Source organism: Crassostrea angulata, chromosome 3 (assembly GCF_025612915.1).
Source record: "Crassostrea angulata isolate pt1a10 chromosome 3, ASM2561291v2, whole genome shotgun sequence".
Lineage (NCBI taxonomy): Eukaryota > Metazoa > Mollusca > Bivalvia > Ostreida > Ostreidae > Magallana > Magallana angulata.
This window is the reverse complement of record NC_069113.1, coordinates 25,091,476-25,114,136: the sequence shown is the minus strand read 5'-3', so window position 1 is coordinate 25,114,136 and position 22,661 is coordinate 25,091,476. Positions and strand designations below refer to the sequence as shown.

General features: G+C 32.1%; 1 protein-coding gene across 1 annotated transcript; it reads left to right on the top strand.

The window, feature by feature from the left end:
• The first annotated feature begins 256 nt into the window (after positions 1 to 256).
• LOC128178052 (uncharacterized) lies at positions 257 to 20,947 on the top strand. The gene is given in 32 exon segments (XM_052845043.1): positions 257 to 511; positions 2,433 to 2,516; positions 3,590 to 3,688; positions 3,761 to 3,904; positions 4,451 to 4,565; positions 4,758 to 4,902; positions 7,268 to 7,331; positions 8,180 to 8,285; positions 9,205 to 9,296; positions 9,563 to 9,686; positions 10,932 to 11,063; positions 11,776 to 12,057; positions 12,154 to 12,289; positions 12,291 to 12,343; positions 12,637 to 12,777; positions 12,932 to 13,207; positions 13,539 to 13,742; positions 13,993 to 14,130; positions 14,399 to 14,511; positions 14,709 to 14,830; positions 15,121 to 15,242; positions 15,331 to 15,463; positions 15,610 to 15,728; positions 15,953 to 16,084; positions 16,415 to 16,594; positions 16,831 to 16,990; positions 17,105 to 17,190; positions 17,497 to 17,604; positions 17,811 to 17,942; positions 18,225 to 18,410; positions 18,854 to 19,055; positions 19,492 to 20,947. Coding segments are annotated over 32 exon segments (4,602 nt in total). The 5' UTR covers positions 257 to 343; the 3' UTR covers positions 19,796 to 20,947.
• Positions 20,948 to 22,661: the final 1,714 nt, after the last annotated feature.

Genomic DNA, 22,661 nt, shown 5'->3' with positions numbered 1-22,661 from the left:
ATTGGAGTATTTAATTCAACGACCTTTCTAAAGCTATTGTTGTTACAGTAGCTAGATCTTATTTTCTTTCTGATGATGTACATTTATGTGTGAACGTTCTAGTTCATGGTCTTATAAAGATATTTCTGCACGATTTATGACCTTTCAATTAGAACTAAATTTTCAATTATCTCATGCGTAATGAAGCATGACATCAAGATTTGTCAAACATGTACCTTATTTATATGTTGGTATTGTTGGGTGGTTGGTGTCATTTCAGGCTCAACTGGTTCATGTTATCTATGATAAACAGAGCATGTTTCAAAAAGACGCGGACTACAGATTCATATAGAACTGTCGAGAGATGCAGTTGCATAGCTGGGTCGCTTTTGGCTCCCTGCTCATATTTGGGGTTGTGTCTTCAAACTTGGCCCAGGACAGCAGCAAGTTACACAGAAGTGAGAGAGAAGAGTCGATTTTGAGAAATGCTCTACGGGTGCTGATAGAAAGAAACCATGTACGTCATCCCCAGGTAGGATGATTTACACCTGTTTGTTGCAGTTGAATTCGTTAGATTAAACATGATACATAGGTAAAATTATCATATGATGTTATGATGTATGCTAATTAAATAGTTATCTTTTACTTCAGTTTTTAAAAATGTCCTTTTTTTTTAAATAAAATGGCAAATATAGCTAACTGGATTAAACTACAAATATACTTAAGGTTGCGTTAAAGAAAAATAACCGCCATAGTTTAGATGAAAGAAAATATCTCAAGGATATGAGCGTTATGATGGTTCAGTTGATTTCAATACTCCTTAAAGAACGAGCAATAACACTATAAAATAATTTATATGTGCGGTGTAAATAATTATGGGCAAATGTACATTTGCTATAAAGATTGTTTTAGTTATAATGGTTGCAGGGGTTTTCCTTTGAAGACCTGTGTGCATTAAATCTTAATAACCATAGGAAGGCGGACCTTAGGAAATCCGGTATCGTCCAATTTCGGGAAGCTATTGCATGTATAATGACTTCCTTAATAAACACGATACCTTCCACTGTGAACTACTCAATTGACAAAGATGAGATAATGTTGAAACTTTATACACTTAATCGTAAAACACGTGTCAAACATTGTTTTAAATCATTTCATTTGAATTACATATTTTTTTGTTAAATGAGGCATTCATGTAAATGTAAAAATTATGATTGTTATGCATGCAACAAATATGTTCACCTTGAAAGAGAAGAGGATCTTGGCATTTAGTCTTTTGTATTTGGTTCAGCCCTTTTCCCGTGAATTTGGTGTCCATAGATATTATTTTTAAGGTGTTAAGGTAAACCACATGCAATGCGGAACACTCGCTTAGATCCATCTCAGTACTGTATCCCAGGTTAAAATGGAAAACGTGTTGCTAGTTTTCTCTTGCGGGCGGGCCTAAATAACCATGTTCCCAAAATATTCGTTCTGACAGTAACTGTTTCTTTGATACATGTAGCAGATGCTGATAAGAATTTTTTCTAGTGTGTTAAATAATCGGATAATTTTTATTTATTTACACATACTATACATATCTTCCCCGATTAATTAATATAGGTATATACATGTTCTTACGTCCCCTGAGTATTTTCATCTTTATTTCTTAAAAATACGTATTGTGGTTAATACCTCTATAGAAACTGACATGACTGATATATTAACGATCCAGTTCTAACCAGTTTATCGTTCGATCGAAACTCCCTGCAACTTTTAAAAATGTCGAACTGTACAAAATGATGTCAAGTTCCTATACAGACAAAGAAGAATGGGCTATTTTCTTGGTCTTTCTGATCAATTCAATAATCTTTTAAAGGAAAGATAAAAAATAAAATCGTTTCATTCATCATGAGAAATGTGGACTATGGGGATAGCGATCATTTCGAGAAATGGATTACATAGCCCGCGCGCTAACGCAAGTTCTGTACTAAAATAACTAAGGGTATACACGTATCATTCTGTGAACAACAAAATCATGTTCCAGAAACGATACACCAAACCAAAACATAAAATCTGATGTTGCATTCTATCTAAATTCCTTCATTTATAAATCGTCAAAAAAATGAAAAAAAGGTCCAGTCATTCTATTCATTTTTATTCATTGGAACGATAGAAACAGAAACCACGAAATAACTTTTTCAGGGTGTACCAAACATTCGTAAATGAGTCAGTCATTAAAATGAAATACGACCCAATCTATCATTGCTAATCGGGTTGTCATATTCTATTCACTCTTGTTTTAATTATCAAAAGCATGGTAGATTTTCTATAATTCATTGTACTAAAAAGGGCCGTTTTCATATGTTTCAGGATATCGTTTTATTATATTTTAGATTTTTTTTTTGAAGGGAAGGGGGGGGGTCAATTTTTTAGTCTTTGATTTTCATTTGGTCTTTTGTCAATTTTTACAGAAAAGTCTGCAGTTTAGTGGAAGAATTTCGGTGAAGCGTGACCCCGAAGCATACGGTAAAAATGCTACTGACGATGACCTTGGCGTAAGTAATCAAATAACCCTTGATCTAATATACATTTGGCAATGAGTTTATAATTGCATAGTGATGCGATTTTCCATGTTTAATCAATTTTTCTATGAATAAAAAAGAGACAAAATGTCAACGTCATTACGATTAATGAATGCTTAAAAACAACGAAATTTAACACCAATATTTCGAAAACGACGCTAACAATCCATTTAGATAAATGTTTACTTGTAAGTTGAATGATGTAAGTCAATTTGAATGAACAAACTTTATATTTATGAAATACATGTATTTTACTTTTAATGTAAATAGTTCTAATGAATTATATTTTTATTTTTTATTTTTGATGCCAATTACATTCTTTTGATTAATACAAGTTGTTGACAAACCAAGTCGTGACTAATTTGTTCAATTCAAATATTGAATATTTTCATAAAAAAAACATTATTGATTTTTATTGTATTAGTTGAGATTTACTGGTACCACGCATAATATTCTTCATGAATTTATCATTTTCTTCACATAGATTATTTACTTTCATGAGTAAAACATAGAACAAAACATCTTGTACATTGAATTCTGTAAAATTATATGATTTTTTGTGATCATAAAATTATTCTTGAATACAATATTTAGCAGTTAGTTAGTATATAATAATTCTTTTCATCAATCTTTTTTATATACGTGACTGTATTGTGTATAGTAAATAGCGTATTTTTTTCATTGTATTCGTATGGTGTGAGTGTAATTTACTCACTCTGCCATAAGGTGTTTAAAACCAATGAAATAAATTAGCAAATACTAGTTTTAAAATATTGTTCAAATCTACAATTTTCTTCAAATTTAAAAAAAATGAACTAATTCTTGGCTCAAACTCATGTTTCCTTTTTTATTTTTATTTTATTATTCACCTCATTTTGTATATTCTAATCGATGCCAAGATCAATTAAACAATGGCTTTTGCGAACCTTATTGATACACGGAATGCAAAGAAAAAACAACAAATCATTAAGAGATTATATCAGCATGCGTAAATTGATTACTCAATAACTACTTTTATGGCAATTGACATTATTGTTCAAATCTAGAACGACAACGAAGGGGATGTGGACAATGCGCACGATTACAAGGTGCTGGGGGAAAAGGGCGACTCTAAGGCTGTCCACGACAAATACAGAAAAGATCACGTGAGTGGAAATAAATGTAATGTGATACACCTACGCTTTCTTTTTACTGAATTATTGCGTTATTTTCAACAGATTAAGGATGCCCATACTGATAACACAGAAGGCGTAATACAAGAACAGGAAGAGGAGTGCAAGGAGTACTTTCACCAAATACAGTTGGCGATTAAACATGGCCGAAAACCGGAAGACGTTCCAAAACCGGGTGCTGATTGTGAGGTGCAGCAAGACATAATATGTGCAATGGAATATCTTGCTTTTTTTTTTTTATAAAAATGATATTCACCGAAGAAGCCAAAAAAATCTAAAATTAACATTATTTTATTGAATTAAGTATATAGTATATGTAACACGCCCTCACTTCAGTTATACTCGGTTCTCTCACTGTCTTGCAATTTATAATCGTATTTATTTTTAAGCTATAAATGTTTAAAAAGGGCGATTATTCTTTATTTAAATAAAGATATCAATGAAAACAGGAGATATATAACTTATATAGTTACATGTAATACCATCTTTTGTAATATATATAATACCTATGTGATTTGAATAGTTAACCTAAATCACTAAATGGCAATAACTATCAAAACTGCGCCTCATAAAAAGCATTTAAAGGTAAAAGTTTATAACAAATACGCACGCACATTGCTATCATAATTGTAAGGAAACAGGAATCCATGAATCTAACTCAAATATGATAGAGGGCGTGAAATTTTAAGCAAAAATAAAATACAAAATATTTAATTTGTTACATGTATTTATCAGATTTATCAGAATGAAAAAAGAATGAATGGAAGATCTAAACGGTTTGCCGCCTGGAATCCTGGTGTTTGGGATAAAGGGATCGTGCCTTTCTTATTTGATGTGGAATCAATGTCTGGTATGTAGTTTCTTTTTACATTGTAGTGTCTGGTTAAAAATAAATTGCCCCCAGTGTTTGATTCAAAATTGAATCAAAATCATTGAATTTAAAAAAAAATATGCATTTTTCCAACTCACTAAAACATTTACTTGCAGTGAATTTATATTAAACAATTAGTATACAAGATCTTTTCCATTTAAAATTTTCAAGACGAAAGAAAGCAGTTCAGTCGGATTCGCGCACACAACCACTACGAGTACTGGACATGTCTGAGGTTCACCCCGTACACAGAGACCACCCAGAATGACTACGGATTGAGTCACAACAATTACCTCAAACACCTCAACACAGGAGGGTGAATGAAAATATTGGATAAGATTAAAATAGACAAAAAATATCTTAATCAGTAGGATGCTTCCTTTACAAAATTCATTTACTCCCTCTAGAATAGTTACTTACCAGCCAAAGTATGAATTTCGGCGATCAAACTATTTTAAAAATCTTTTTAGAATACATTGAATTCTTTTTTAATTATTTCGTGGGAAAAAGAAGATGAGTGAATATGGCATCTAAAATATCTTAATCAAGACAAATAAAAAATCTGTAAAATTAAAATGTCAACAAATCTTATATATTTTTTAAAAAAATCATTCAAGCTAATGTAATACATATTTAACATAACATCGATTTGCGACCATAATATATGTTCAATACTTGGAGTATTTTGATTTAATTTGGCGTATGCGTATAAAACCTCCAAGTCTTGGTTTAAGAACTTCAATACTTTTTCTTTTTTAGAATGGGTCTGTGCTCCGTATTTTTATAATAGTCTAAATAAGGTCTAATAGAAAACGACTGATTTCATTACACCGAAATTTACTCATGTTATTCGCGAGGACTTTTTTTGGCAAATTTCCTGAACACAAACTGATTTTCGCTACTAAGCCTAATCCAAACCCGTGTTGTTATATAAACATATCACAAGGACTGGTTTACGGGGAGAAATATTCGCGACGACGAAGCTTTTGCAAACATCGTGTAAATTAATTAATTTTGTATCCCAACAATAAAACGTTTTTAAAAATATAACAAGACCGTTCATTCCTGGCCAGAGTCGCATATAGCATTTAAACATATCACTTTGTTGTGACTGAAATGGCTCAGATGTTAAAGCACATTAATATATTTGGTAACCCCATTGATATTGGCTCTTTATGTTGTGGGTTCGATATCACCAAAACGTAAGGCAATATTATTTTTATCGTTTGTTTAAATATTCAAAACGTACGAAAGCCCATTGAGCTCATTTTCGTAGGTAAAAAAAATATTTTTAACGCGAAACTTTCGCGATATAACGCGTTTTTTTTCGCGAATAAACGCAAAATATATAAATATTGTTATTTCATAGAAGAACCCCTATGAAGAATAATTACTAAAAACAAATGTATTAATTTAAATAAAACAAAATGATATTATATAAAGATGTATAAGATTTAACTTTATAAAAAATAGCATAAATTCAAAAGTTGGAAACCTTTAAAATCTTAGTACTGATTTTCAAAGGACATAATGCATCGCGCTTCTCACATTCTAATGGGCGCTGTATTATTTCAAAAAGAGGCAGCAACATATTTTGATTATAACGATTTTAGTTCGAATTAACCGTTTTATTAAATATCATTTTAGAATTTAAAGGATATCATTGTTTAAATCGTTATGATATATGTTATATCGCCGCGACATAAATTAACGTCTAGTTTAATATCAGAAAGATAAGTCAAGCGGTGAATTGAAATTTTTAAGCTTTTGTTCAAATCTAGATGACGTTATTTCGTCCTCCAAATTTATCACATATGTCATTTGAAAATTAATACTAAGATTTTAAAGGTTTCCAACAGTTGAATTTATATCAATTTTATAAAAAAAAGAAAACCAATGAATGCCTGTTCGAACACAGGGTCGACGAACAAATGAAAATCTAAATATGATGCTCAAACTTATTATCTACTTTGGACAAATAATATATAAAAATGTTATAAAGTTTTATCAGATTTATTATTATCTATATGCAAAAAAGATAATTTTGTCTTCATAAATCAACGTAACACGGATATTATAATAATAATGAATAATAAATATTTTATGATGTAAAACTTAAAATGTGTTTGTTTTCAATCATTTTTCTTCATAAGGGTTTTGTATGAAATGACAATATTTATATAATGGTTTCGCGTTTATTCGCGAAAGTTTTGCGTTTATTCGCGAAACGCACGCGTTAAATCGCGAAAGTTACGCGTTTATTCGCGAAAGTTTCGCGTTTATTCGCAAAAGTTACGCGTTTATTCGCGAAACTAACGCGTTATATCGCGAAAGTTTCGCGTTTATTCGCGAAAAAAATATTATTTTTACCTACGAAAATGAGCTCAATGGGCTTTCGTAAAAACTGAATATAGTGTATAGTTAGAATTTGTGCTAATGCAAAATTGAAATAAAATATAATCAAAAAATTAAATTGAAAAAAATCAGATTTGTTGAAATTGTATTCTACAACTAGACCACAAGGGCATTTGCTCTATATTATACACCCATCTTCTTAGTTTTAACAATGAACTTTTATGTTAAATCAGTTGCCAATCCGAATAACTTTTATTCAATATACAAAGCAAAGACTAGATTCAAATACAGTGATAAACAGTTACATAAGTTTTTTTCTGTTTTAGATGCTGGTCATTTGTTGGCAATCTAGTTAAAAAGAACGGTCAAAATATCAACTGTTGTGGTAATGTAAGTATGCAAACCCAATGTATTAAATTTTTATTTCCAACTTCATAATGGTTGTGATTAATTTTGAAGTATTTTAGACGAAATGAGTTTATTACACTGTTCCGGATAATGATGCCACTGCCAATGTGGCATTTTTGCATATAATCTGCATATATCGTAAAATTCAAATATGCCATATGATAGACCGTTGCTTAAAGAGTTTACAACCACCTCAGCTATCACTGTATCTCACCTTTTGGTGAAATATTTACCTTTCAAAAATAAATTCCTTCAGGAAAATAGTTTTTCCCAGACTAAAAACAAAAATCCTGCAGGAAATTTGGAATTTCCTATCGGAATACAATAACTGACTATAGGGATTTCAATTCCGACAGGATTTGATAAAACCCGAAGGAGATCTTAATTTCCTACAGGGAAACTACCTGTTTGAATCAAATTCCTGCAGGAAATACCATTCTCCTATAGGAAATATATTTTCTTTAGGAATTTTAGAAAAATCGTAAAAGGATTGTCAATATTTCCTGTACGAGAATTATTTCTCATATGGGAATTATAATATTTCTATGGGATATTTATTTATCTCCTGTCAGGTGAAACGCACTAACACCAAAAGTGATTATATACTCTCTAGGCAATGTTCTATAATTTGGTATATATGGATTTTTCCGAAACTGCATCTTCAGCGGGTGCAAAAATGCCACCTTGGCACTGGCAAAATTATCCGGTACAGTGTTTTATACTCACACTCTAACATAGAAGATACAAATCCAAACGGAAAAACTTCCAAAATGGTCTATGCTTCGTCCAGAATTTTATGAAAGTTATTCCGGTTTTACCGACTTTTAAAGGATATTTGTGTGCATGAGCTTGGTCATGCTTTTGGGCTACATCACGAACAGAAGAACCCTCTGCATGATGACTCTTTGAGTGTTAAATACAGCAACATACAGGAGAGTGAGTAAAAACATAGTGTTAAAGTAACTACGATATACTTGCTTATACATATCATATTACGCAATGAAGTATGTGATTACTGTATACATGTAAAACTGAAATCAGCATCAACTGAAAATCATGCATATTTAAAAATTCTGTATTCTTGTTCTAGATTTGTAATATCAGTAGTTGTATTTACAATGCTATTAATGTACATGTAATTGCTACAGTAACTATGTAGTACATGTTTAAGATGTTGATATGACAGATGTTTCCCTGACATGATCTATTAGTCCAATCATTAAATAAGCACGTCGTGTTGCTGCAGTTCATCAATACCATGTACAATGATTATTTCACAAATCATCACTCTACAAATGTTATAGTGTTAAAGTAGCATGGTCACGGTTTTGGTCAAATTCTATTTTTCCTGTTTTTATTATTTACAATTCTTTTCTAATAATCAGAGTCAATTGTAGAGTTATAAGCATGATACAAGGCCCACAATTCTTTGTCATGTAAACAAGGCTTTTGTCCTGTTTTTTGTTTACATAGGTCAGTTAAAAATCTTTTAAAAGCTAATTAGTCTATCTTTGTAATCATTTTAAGCATTAACAAACAGTTCTTAACGTTCATCACTTTAAATCTAAAATTTTCATTTCGAAATTCAAAATGTAAAGAAAAGGTCTGTTTACATTACAAAGACTTGTAAGTTCTGTAACTCGCTTATAATAGTTCAACGAACAACACTCATGTTATGGGTGCCTATTAAATTTAAATGTAGTACCTTTATGAAGCATTCTAAATATTAAAATAGGGAAAAAAACAAATTTGTTGACCAAAATCGTGACCATGCCCCTTTGATACTCTGTGCAAATAGTCTGCTACGTTGACATTTTACTTCGAAATATTTTAATCAAAGCGATCTTTATTTTAGAGTACAAGAGTCAGTATTATGAGAGTAACATTAAAAGGAGCCGGTTGTTTGGGTATTATGATCTGTCAAACGTGATGCATTACGGAATGTATGTAAGTTAATTTTTAGATGTTGCAGTTACGTGATCACACGTACTAAATTAAATTCTGGTCGGAACAAGTAGTTATGGATGATTGCAAATTGAAACTGTTATGGTTTTTTTTTTTTGCAATTATTATGGTAATTTTCACTAGCTTGAAATAAAATTTTCTCAGTGATTACTAGTCGTTAAGCTTTATAATTCATTGTAAATGATAAAAAAAAACTTGAGAAAAATTATCTGACCATTAACATGTATGTTTAATCCAATGTCCTGTAGGGTTTTACTACTGGTGGTCCAACGATGTCTGTTTTTGATCCGGATCTAAAATATCTTGTAAGAAAAACAGATCCTTACCAATATTATTTGTTCAGCGAAGTGTCTCAGATTACAGATTGCAAAGGTACCGATCATACTTATTTTATCACAGACAAAATTATGAGCTGCAGAATTAAACATCGTTTTAAATACAATTTTTCATAACTATCTACCTGTAATAAGTAAATTGAAATTAATTTACAATAACGATGAAACGTATAATAAACAATTTCTGATTAAAATAAAAAAGATTATTTTTACAAAATCGTTGCTTAAGGAATAAAAATCATTCTAAATGGTGATCAAATCCGAATGGGGCTGATGAAATCAAACAAGAAATCATAAAAATGGTGACCATCTCAAAGAGTCCCGCTGAAATAATAACAATAGGATTAAAAGCTATGCAGCAATTTTGCTTTGACCTTAACCTATAACTTAAACCTGTCCAGTTGACAAATAAATTTTAATTCAACATCATTACCCCTTACCTACACCTATTTGTTTTGTTTAATCAGAGCAAGATTAAACAAATGGGAAATAATTTATGGGCTAAATATAGATTATAAAGAAATTTGTTATGATGACCTTTATACTTGACCTTGAAAATTGCTGCAAAGTCACTGCACACCCATCACCCACAAGCTGTTTAAGTAAAAAATGAGCCAACTAATGCTAAAAGGAATATATTAAAGGTATAAATGCTCTAAAAATATCCTTTTGAGTGGTCCACTATGACCTTGACACTTGACTTACAAACTTCATTCAAGATTTCTGCATGTTCTTTGACCAAAGTCATTCTGTGGGCGAGATATGAGCCAATTTGTATGAAAGAGAAATAAGAGAAATAAGATATGCTCAGGACAAGAATTTTGCATGCCATTACGCCATTACCTTAACCTCAGACCCAGAAATATGGTTCAAGGTCACTGTACACAATTTACCAAAAGGCACTCTGTGGGTAAAGTATGGTAATGTATATTATAAGCCACATTGGGCTAAGGAACTGGAGAGAAAATAAACTCCGAACAATAGATCTTGGATGGACAGACGGACGGACGTACGGAAAGACTGATCACTTTTGGTCGCCGACAAAGCGGGGTATTAATAGAGCCTGAAGGGCTCTGTGTTGGTTTTGATCACTCCTGACTGTATTTGATCACCTGATAGTATTCAAAGAATGTTTCCGTATGACTTGTATTTATATGATTCTCACATATTGCTCAGTTTACTTTTAAACTATTGACTTTGTTAACAGACTTTTATGTAGTATAATTATTGATAAAGATTGTAAATATTTGCATATATAAATATGAATAAACTTGTTATGTAGGACTAAAGTGCAGCGATTTTTCTCTGACCTGTGACAATTCGGGGTACCAAGCTTACATCAAAGACCAGTGCACCTGCCGCTGTCCAGAAGGACTTGATCCAGCTATGGGATGTCGCACTCGTTATGACGGAGGTACCCATACTATGAATTTCTTGAGATGTAGACAGATTGAAATTTTAGTCTTTCACCAACTCTTGGATGTTCAATTTTTCTATTTAAAACAGACGGTGATCCATTTTCAGTCAATTTTAAGTATTCGTGTGTTTGTGTGTGTTTGTGTGTGTGTGTGTGTGGGGGGGGGGGGGTGTTATGGTTAAAAACGTTTGAAAAATATATAATCGGTCCAAAGATATATAGTTATGCCGCAAATTTCTTTAATTATTCTATATTTTTAAATACTTCTGGGTTCAAACGATATTCATTCAATAGTGTAAAACATCCCATTTTCCTTTCGAAACGCCGCCTCTAGCATGACAAATTTCAATACACGACAAAAATTAAGAGAATACGCGGATATTGCTTTGCAAAAGAGATGAAAGAACCCGGATGATAATGTTTAAAAATTGTGCGAGGTATTTCGAGTGACTTTCGAAAGAAAAAAAATGTAAGCATTTCTCATTTTAAATTTCCATTAAGATGTCTATTATCGTTCCTGTGAATTTTTCCGAGTAAAAAATGATAGTGAGTAAATTGAGATATCTTAGATAGTTTTCCTTTCATGGATTTCAATTGCACTTCTGTCACAGGTATGTGCATTGGTCCAAATGTGTAGCATGATTATCTTAGGACAGACAAACTATAGTTTTTTCCCCAAAACACTTCTGAAAGTTTTGTTTGGTTTCAGACCGAATGTTAGCTTCCAAATGGCCCTCTGATTCCTTTACGAATCTCGGTACACAGACCACTGGTTGTCCAAGTGGATTTTATGAAGGCAGCCTCACTCAGCATCACAAGGATACTAAACAAAGTCACGTCAGTTCTATTTTTAGTGCTGATGTAATATATGAACCGACATCTACGGCATACAACTTTTGTACAAAGAAAAAAACGGCCAAAGATGCTACTTCATTGAGTTGGCCAGCGGGAAAATACTGCATATATCAACAAGACGAAGTATGCCCTTCAGGTAATGCTGTTACATGTATCAATTTGATAAAGAATGATTACGAACGTACTAGTATTTAATTAGAGGAATTTTCTTCGATTTTTTTTTCATTTATAGGGTTTACCTTTGGATACATTCAATACGATGATTTGAAAAACACTTCTAACATTTCCGGAATCCTTCCCGATGGTCAGTTTAAAAGCGACTCAAGGTTCTATTTCTGTTGCCGTAGTGACGGTTCCACATCTTCATCCCAGTGAACCTTTCATCATGTTTCCGTCTACAAGATACTGTCAGGAAGTTACAGGTTTGACTGTTAATGGAATATACATTTACGTAATACTTGTATCCGCATTTTTCGAGCGTTTGTGAAAATATGGTAAACCTGTAACCTTTAATGTTTTTGTCAGTCATTTTCTTTGTGATGTTATATTAAGTTACCAGCAGCACACAATACTTCTGCGTTCTTTATTTATTTATGTATGTATAAAACCAATACATATATTCCGACTCAAGTTTTCTACAAGTTTAATGTAAAGTCAAGTTATGGGAAAGCGTGGGGTATGCTAGCTTATTTAGTTTTTCTTTCATTATTTGTAGGAATGTCATCAAGTCGACAATTCTTAAGGATTAAAAACTACAAGGAATTATTGCATAGATATGGAGATATACCATATATGACGATTAGTTACACTGTCAACTACAAACTGCACTTCTGTTATTACACACCACTGGGATTCGGTGAGAGTCTTGAATCAAGATCCACGTACATGTATATAATCAAATATGTTACATAAATTCCTACCAATAAACAACAATTTTTATACAAGAGGACCTTTTCAAAAAATGTTAGGTTTGATATGTAATTATTTATATCCTTTCACAATTTCTACAGACGATGAATCAACTTCTTATTCAAGATGGCCGGCGGAACCCTTTTCTTTGATACAGGCGTCTACAGGGTGTCCTAAAGGTTTTGAGCCGGGGCAATTTGTGGAGTACTCCTATTACTCCTCGGTTTCTTCAGATACATATTCTGCTCTGACATCCTCAGACCAATCTTTACAATATCAATTCTGTACAAAACCTCAGACTGTCCCTATAGGAGAACAAACAACGTGGGGCCCAGGTTCTTACTGTATCATCAGATCTGGAGGGAGTTGTCCTGAAGGTAATTCTCCGTCTTGCAAACGTTTTATACTCGTGGGTTTATTCTTCTTTTCAATTTACATTCATGTTTTGATTTAGTGCCTTATTTTTTATTTTTCTTCTTTAATTTTTTTATGTTTAGGAATACGTTTTCTATATTCCCTATTCCCTTGATCTGATGATCGATCGCGTAAAATGAAGCACATTCCTGAGTATTTTGTAATAATTGGTATATTACAAAATAACAAAATAAATGATATATATTAGGTGTATGATTTTGATAAAATTTGCAACAAGACCCACCGTTCTGAAGAATTTCGTTCATTGCTAATTATAGTCAACATCATTGATAGGATTCAGTGAAGGATCAATATCTCTGGTGGACAGCCAGCCCCCATCTGACATCTCTGGATCCCTCCCTGATGGTTCCTATGATGATAGCGTTACTCTCCACTTCTGTTGTCGAGAGGATGGCTTCGCTAGAAACCCGCTTTTAATTCCAAACAAAGAACCCTTTATTCTGTTCAAAAAAATTTCAGCTTGCCAGAAAGTTGATGGTAAAATAAGGATGTTTTAAATTTGCTGGGCATATATTATATTATTGAATTTGATATGAAATCATAAAATCGCAAAATTTATAATTAACAAAAGGCATTTAGACTAATTTCGGTAAAATTGAAAATATAAATACTGCGAATCAATTTTATTTATTTTTTTATTTTACAGGATGCTATTCATGAACGCAATAATATTACCAGTTTAATCTTAAACGTTAAAAGTGAAAAATATTTTCATCTACCAATTCAGATATGAGTTTTGAGGAAGAAACATACTCCGTAGGAACAAAAAACAAGGTTCCGATAAAATCCGGACAGACTCCAAAAATATCTACCAGATACGGAAAAGTCGATTTCTACTTCTGTTACTACTATCCAACAACATATGGTAAGATCAAAATTGATTTAGATCATTTTGGGAGTTGTGTCAATATCAACTGTGCTTTCGTTTACTCGATTTTATACCGTTAAGAAAGTATTGGCGATATAAACTCTTTTATGAATTTAAAATTTAAAACTGTTTCACTTAATGTTATAAATGTCATAAACAAAGAAATTTTGCATGTTTTGATGTTATCTCTTTCATTAATGGGTATTACTAAGACACACCCGTATTTTTTCCTTTTGATTCGGATTACTTATTCATTTATAATCAGACTGTGGAGAGACTATTCATCTGTCAACGACCGGACAAACCACTGTCGATATCTCCAGTCCTCAATACCCCTTACCGTACCCCTCTGGAAGAAAATGTTACTGGAACGTTATAGTGAGTAACTCAGTCGAATAAATCTCAACCTTAATTAACAAAGGACATGTATCTGAAAAAGAGGGTCATGGATTCCTTTTCTCATCATCGGTTAATTTTCCAGGCCTAATCGGTTGGAGGAAAAAATAATTTTGATGAAAATCGATGCACCAAAAGCAAATGCATGTAGTTCTTGAAAAAATATCCTTTATTTAAAGGCACCTCCTGGATCCAAACTGAAGCTTGACTTCTATGATTTTGATATTGTGGCTAATTCAGATGGAACATGTGAGGATAGGTTAGAAATCAGGCATTCACTTCCGGGTCAATTTGGATTAAGGTAAGTTGGTTCCAAATTTTTTAGTCAAATCACATGTATTAGATAGTTGAAACAGGCCATAAGATAGAATCATTTTCTTTTGGACATGTCCATGTAAAAATGACGGAATTCATCCCTCTCAACTCGGGAATGAATTTTTCATTATAGAATTACCATGTTATATTACAATGAATCCCAATCGTAAGGTAGATTTAATTAAATTTGAATGTCAGTATCACCGAACAACCTTAGAGTGATTAATATAAACTATTTTGGGTGTTAGTAATTGATGTCTATAAAATGAATTGCAGTTATTGTGGAGACAGATTCCCGGACACAATTATTACAGAGAAAAATCAGTTAGGTTTGACCTTTGAAACAAGTCTCCGTAATTCTGCAAAAGGATTTTCGGCTCGGGTTACTTTACTTAATGGTATGTACATGCAATCCAAAAACTGTGAAATTGCACTCTCATTATCAAAAAACTTTGAAATTTATGGATTCCTTTCTTGGTCGCACAGAAAATGATTCCAGCTTCTGTTACACCAACAACGGAGAAAACTACAGAGGAACAGTTGATATAACCAGACGGTTTGCCAAATGTGTGCCTTGGTCAGAAGTCAAACACTGTTTAAGTAGTACATACAATCCTATGTAAGCATTCAACAATAGTAGTTACATAAAATTTCATTCGTGTTCAGCAATGCACTTGATACAGTTGGAGAACTGCTACACGTACAATTTATCAATATAAATATAAAATGTAGACCAAAATTAACATTTGATTTTTCATTTTATAGGGATCTTGATGACGATCTTCTGAATAATTATTGTCGAAATCCTGGCCATGGCACCAGACCTTGGTGTATAACCAACAAGTATATGTGTACCAGAGGATACTGTGACGTTTGTGGGATCGGTGAATCTTATTTCGCAATATCTAAATATCATAATTTTGTTGGTTATTCTTTATCCAGAAAATCAAAATTTCTGAATAGCATATGATATCATTATTCATCATTATTCATAATGATTTTATTTAAAAGAATCTTAATTTTCCTAATATCGTGTTTCATATCAGTTATTTCATTCAGGAAAAAATCATCTAGCATCATATCTAAAATATAATATCATTTACTGCAGAAAAATGTTACGACATATTTGATGATTGCGAAGAAAGGGTAACTGATACTCTGAGCTGCGAAAGAGATCCCGAACTACAAAGAAGCTGTAGAATGTCTTGCAATTTGTGCAACCGACAACCAGCAACAGGGGGTATTCAAAGACATTTTTGTAACTTGTAACATGTCATTGTAACATGTAATAGGATATAATTATAAAGTTATTCCATGCATAAGTTGTGCGCTCTTTCCCAGAGAGAGATGGGAAAATGAATTTACCTCTATTATGTCCAGTACATCAGTTTGTTAACGTTGTTTTATATGGTGATATATTTTAAGTTGCCATACATGTAAGTACTGCATACACTGTACAGTATTAAGGCAAATGTAAAATAAAGGTTGTTTTCTGGTGTGAATCAAATCCAAAGATCTGTAGAAAAATTATTATGTATTATGGTATTCACGCAGTCGAAATCATTAACAGTTGGTTCTGTGACATGTGGAATGCCGGTGGTACCCTCAGATTCCACAAGTGGAGTCCTGAAAGAAAGTTACTCTGTTGATGAGACGGTGGTACTCTTCTGTGAAACAAACGCGTTCGAGACTCAGACAATCACCTGTTTAGCTGACGGAACATGGTCGAACGCAGGCTTTTCTTGTGGACGTGAGTTGGTTGTAATAATACAAAAATAATGTAATTACTTCTTGCGTAAAAGATATATTATTTTGTGATTATTTCATAAATGAATTCTTTTTGTTTGGCCTTGCAAACCATATATGTTCTCGCAGTATTTCGTGATGTTGTAATTTCTTTGTCTATTTTCGGTCTTATTGTGATTAAGGTATTTTCTTGTATCAAAAGAAAATTTACGAATGTTCACTGTTTCCTCCTTGAATAAGGTTGTAAAACCGGATGGATTCCTTACCAGGGCCAATGCTACAAGGCGTTTTACGATGAAGTTGACCGTGATACCGCAGTAACCAGATGTGCGTCTGAGAACAACGCGATACTAGCGTCAAGCCGAGACACAAAGGAAAATGGATTTCTGACTAGCTTAGTGTAATTTTTTCATTAGTAAATATATATCAGATTTAATGATAGTTTATTTGTGAGAAAATTGAAAGATGATTAGGTATATTAGGTATATAGCACTGTCATTTGGATGTTTTTAAGTCAAGATGGCGTCCCTTTTTGGATTGGTATAAAAGACAATTTATGGGCGGACGGAGAACCAGTGGAATGGACTAACTATAAATCAGGTAGCAACATGTAAAATGAAGGTGTATAGCTCATGTATAGAGCAATGCTTTATATCATTTTTAAGATAATATACGCGTCTACAAAGCAAAATGTTCAAATCGCCTGTTAATAAAAAAAGAGATCTTCTACACTTCCAAAAATGCTGACAGTATTATATTTTGCATTTAATACATGTCGTCTACAGCACCCAAAATTATCTGTTCAATCATAATATCAATGACTCAACTTTAATATTTCACAGACTTTTTATCCAGTTTGTTGTGATATTAACTTTGAAAGGTGGAATTATGCTTTGTATGTTTTAGGTGCAACAAAAAGTTGTGCATACATAACCGACGGGAACGGGAAATGGAAGGGTACAGGCTGTTCTTCAGCCTACTACATCCCCTACGTCTGCTCGTATTCTCCACAAGGTACATGTACTTAGTGTTTCTAGGTCAAGGCTTAACCTCTGTTTTTGCATTTTGACCTCACCTGAGTCAGTATTATGATAAGGTATTATTTAATTAGAGAAATGAATAAGCAGCATATCAAATCATGACAAGTTTTTGATCTGGTATTTGATAACATGTCATATTATTAAATGTTGATGATTTAGTACATTGCACATATTACATAGCTCGTAAGATTTGCAAAGATGCTACAGACAATTGCGTGAAGTATGTAAACGCTGACGCCCAAGCATGCACTAATGATGAGTTTGTTTGGCACACGTGTCCAGAGACTTGTGGATACTGCAACCAAATAGACGGTAACCATATTTGATTTCTTTCAATCTAGAGTGAGATTTAGTGATTCTTTTTTTAATTTAACATCTTAAAAATAAGTAGCAATTTCATAAAATATAAGATAGATTTCTGTCACCTTATTTGAGTATTAGAAGCCATTCTGTAAATACGAAGTACGTATACATGTACATGACTTGTATCTTTTTGAATTTTTTTAATTCACTCATTGTCCTTGTTTTATACACAAAATAAAATCGATTTAGTTCTTCTACAGTATTCTTCTTTTGTTGTTTTCATTTAATTAGACAATTGCCCTGTGCCCAGCATTACCTTAGAGAGCAACACAGAACTGGTCAATACCGACAGTGCTCTAGCAATCGGTGACGTGTTACAGTACAGGTGTAAATCTGGATATTCCCACACCCAAGGTGATCTCTACCGAGCGTGCAAAAGAAGTGGGTCTTTTACAGGGGATCCACCCCAATGTTCAGGTAATTTTAAAATACTACAATATGTATGATAACCATACGGCTTAATGTAAAATTTGGAACTCTGACACCAACGTAATAAAAACGTTAACAGTTATTATTGAGGGAAACATTCAAACTTCAAATATAAAATAATTGAAGTTTTTCTTTTCTAAATTATATTATAGTTTATTGTCAATATCTTGTTTGAGACAAATCTGATGTGTAATTTGTTGTTGATGGGTAATTTGTTGTTGATGGGTAATTTGTTGATGGGTAATTTGTTGTTGATGGGTAATTTCTTGTTGATGGGTAATTTGTTGACCACCCAGTCTCTTTAATGCTCTTTTTATGATATTTGTGGAAAGTCAAAATCATTAATTATTTTTTTTCTGTGATAAGCAATGTAATACCAAATAAAATAATCATAATTGTAATCATGATTATTAAAATATTATTTTAAACAGTGTCCAGTACAGTGCTAGAACCCAACAATAACGCACCATTGGTTTCCATGGGGAAATCTCTTTCAACCCGATTTAGCTTCACCGGTATGAACGAGATGATGACGATCAAGAAGAGTGGGAAACTCGTCAAATGGCAGTTCTACAGCGAGACAGACGGAACGGTGGCTCTACAAGTCTGGAGACCAACCCCCACTGATAAAACGTAATGCAAATTATGATCATCAGGTTTTTGGGGTTTTTTTTAAAAAGCTAATCATAACGGTCTGTAAATGTAACTGGGGGCAAGTTTTATACCATTCAGTCACTTTCAAGTAAAATTTCAGTCACATTTAAGTTGACTAATTGCACTAGGTTGACCTTGTGATATGCTAAATTTACGTTTAATTTATAACCAAGTTTTGATTCTGTTAGTATTATTGTTCATTGTAGCTTTACAGTTGACGATTGGTTTTCAAATCAAAAATCAATAATATTGTATTAATTTTTTTTGTTTTAATTAAGTTAATATTATCTATTCATGTATCATTTTTTTCCATAGTTATTTAATGTAAAAATAACCTTTCATTTTTTTTATCGTAAAATCCCCGAACATTACAAACTACACTTGGATTACTGATTATGATTTCTTCATTTTTCAGCTACATGTTGATTGGTCAGGACGAGATACCTAACTCTTTTGTTGGCGGGATTCGAACTTTCGAAGTCCCCACTGAAAACCAAATTGACGTCCAAAATGGAGATCTAATCGGCATTTTTTCTCTCAGTGCGGAGATCCCTTTTGAGCGATGTGATACCGCTACCAGTGGAGAGACATATGGGTCAGTCATGAAGTCAGTGAGCAAGAAATCCTCGGTGTCTGGTTGGTCCGTTTCTACACAGTACACGTTTCAGGATGTCTCTGATAGCTGTAGGATAATACCCGTCACTGCTTTTATTATGTAGATTAACCCCCAGTTTCTTTTTTTTTAAATATATTTTCTGGTGTTCTTCGCATTGCATAGTTGAGATGAATTTGGCCATTTTGAGAGGTTAGAATAACAACCATATTGAATCGAAAATAATAAAACTATTGCAGAAGTTCATTTGCTGTACTGATTTTTTTTTTTGTAATATTTGCTATTCTTTGATATTCTATGCATTTTCTTGCACATGAAATAAAATTGTAGTACATGTAAATTAACCCTGTTTTTAACGTATTTAATTTATTGTGACAACGATGTGTATTAATTATTATAACTAACAGTGAACAAAAGGTTTTATAATCACAAAAAAGTTTACAACATGCGGTCACAACTCGACAAAATTACGTTTTACCTGGTTAAAAATGGTGACCGTCTTACCAAAAAGTCTTCTTGTAGAGTTTTCGTAACAACAACACATGGTGCTGACAAGTAAAGAAAAATCTATAAATAAATCATATATGTGTTCCTATTTTGATTTTATCCCTATTTGTGACGAAAACAAATTTAAATCTTTTATTCATGTATTTAAAATATAAAAATAAATAGAGATTGAAAACAAGGTATCTAACTAAGCTCAGGCCATACATGTACATGTATGTGGCGTTCAAACAAAATGTTTAATTAGAACCCTAAGTATCAATTATGAACATAACCAAACAGGAACGGTCTTTGATGACACAATCCAGACGTGAAATCTTTCCTCCTTGGGTAGAATTCTTGTCGTTATCGAAATGAATCTCTACAAAAAAATTGATGTGTTTTTTGTAAAGACAGATGATGAAACATATTTTCTTTCAATTGCAAATTTTACGAAAACAATTTTAATTTGTTAATTTGAATAAGAATTCAGATGAGACTGTCAGCTCAAATATTAAAGTGGGAAAAAATCAAAGACCAACCGCCAAATATCTCAATATAATTTACTCAGTAAGACAAAATAATCTGAATGTTCAAATCAAAGTAAACCTATGCCCTTAAACTATTGTATCTACTATGATATTAAATTTGTATTTTCAATGATTTCAAAGTGACATATATGTCCAATGGGCTGAGTGTACTCTAATGATGTATGATATTATAATGCACTATACTTTTGACATGAACATGTCACTATAATAAAATATTTACTTACTTACTTACTAAATATTAACTGTGTTTAATCTATGAATTTGTTCCTCCAAAATTCATGGTACGTACAGTAAATAAATTGTTATAGAGTTTTTAAAGGCTACATCTACCATGTTCCTGTTAAATGCATAATACTTTCACAGCCTGTGTAAACTGATATCCTGTAAATTCCGATTTTTTTAACAAATCATTATTAAAGAAAACTTTTATGATTGCTATTTGATATTGACTGCGTGGTTTATCTTAAAAAAAACATTACTTACATTAAGCACAACATCCGCTTCGATATACTGTCAAAGTTTTATTTGCACTTATTCTTACCGATATTTATTTATATAAGTAAGGACTTAGAACGTGAAAAATTAGAGGGAAAAATTACATATGATGAAGCATTAACAATATTAAAAAACATGTCAAATAACAAAAGCCCTGGAAGTGATGGCTTTACAGCTGAATTTTTTAAAATGTTTTGGAACAAGTTAGGATATTTCATTATAAGATCTTTAAACTGGGGTTATGAAATTGGAGAATTATCATCAACACAGAAACAGGGGATAATAACATGTGTACCAAAAGAGGGTAAAAGTAAATTTAACATTGCAAATTGGAGACCTATAACTCTACTTAATACAGTTTATAAAATTGGATCAGGATGTATAGCTAGAAGGATTAAAAACACTTTAAACAAAATAATAAGTTCAGACCAATCGGGTTTCATTTCAGGCAGATATATTGGCGAAAATACGAGATTAATATATGATTTAATGAACTACACTGAAATATGTAATATTCCTGGAGTCCTAGCTATGATTGATTTTGAAAAAGCCTTTGACTCGGTGTCTTGGAAATTCATTTATAAAGTCCTATCCTACTTCAATTTTGGCCCGTCAATTTCAAATTGGGTTAAAACTTTTCAAAATAAGTCTGTGTCATGTGTAACTCAAGCAGGCATCTTATCTAATTTTTTTAATTTAGAAAGAGGCTGCAGACAAGGAGACCCTATTTCTCCATACATTTTTTTGCTATGTGCTGAAATATTGTCAATAAATATAAAACATAACAAAGATATTAAAGGTATAAAAATAAACGATAATGAATATATAATATCACAGTATGCTGATGATACAGTTATAATTCTGGATGGATCAGAAAAGTCATTAAATGCAACAATGGAAGAGTTGGAGAAGTTTTATATCATGTCAGGGCTTAAAATGAATAATGCAAAAACCCAGATTGTATGGATAGGAAGTAAAAAATATTCAGAAGACAAAATCTGTACAGAAATTAATTTCGAATGGACAACAAACTTTAAACTATTGGGCATTCACTATGATGTGGACTTAACAAGAATAAATAAATTGAATTATGACAAAAAACTGGTAAAAATAAAAAGTATAATAGAACAATGGAAAAAGCGTAACTTAACACCAATTGGAAGAATAACTCTTATAAAATCTCTAATCATATCTCAACTTAACCACTTATTTATAACTTTACCAAACCCGCAACCAATACTAATGAAAGAACTAAATAGCATTATTTTTAGATTTCTATGGAACTCTGATGTTGATAAAGTAAAAAGAAAGATTGTTACACAAAAATATTCTCATGGAGGGCTGAAAATGCTTGACTTAGAAAATTATATAAAAGGATTAAAATCTACATGGATAAGAAGAATTCTTTTTAATAACAATTCAAAGTGGAAAACCTTGTTACAA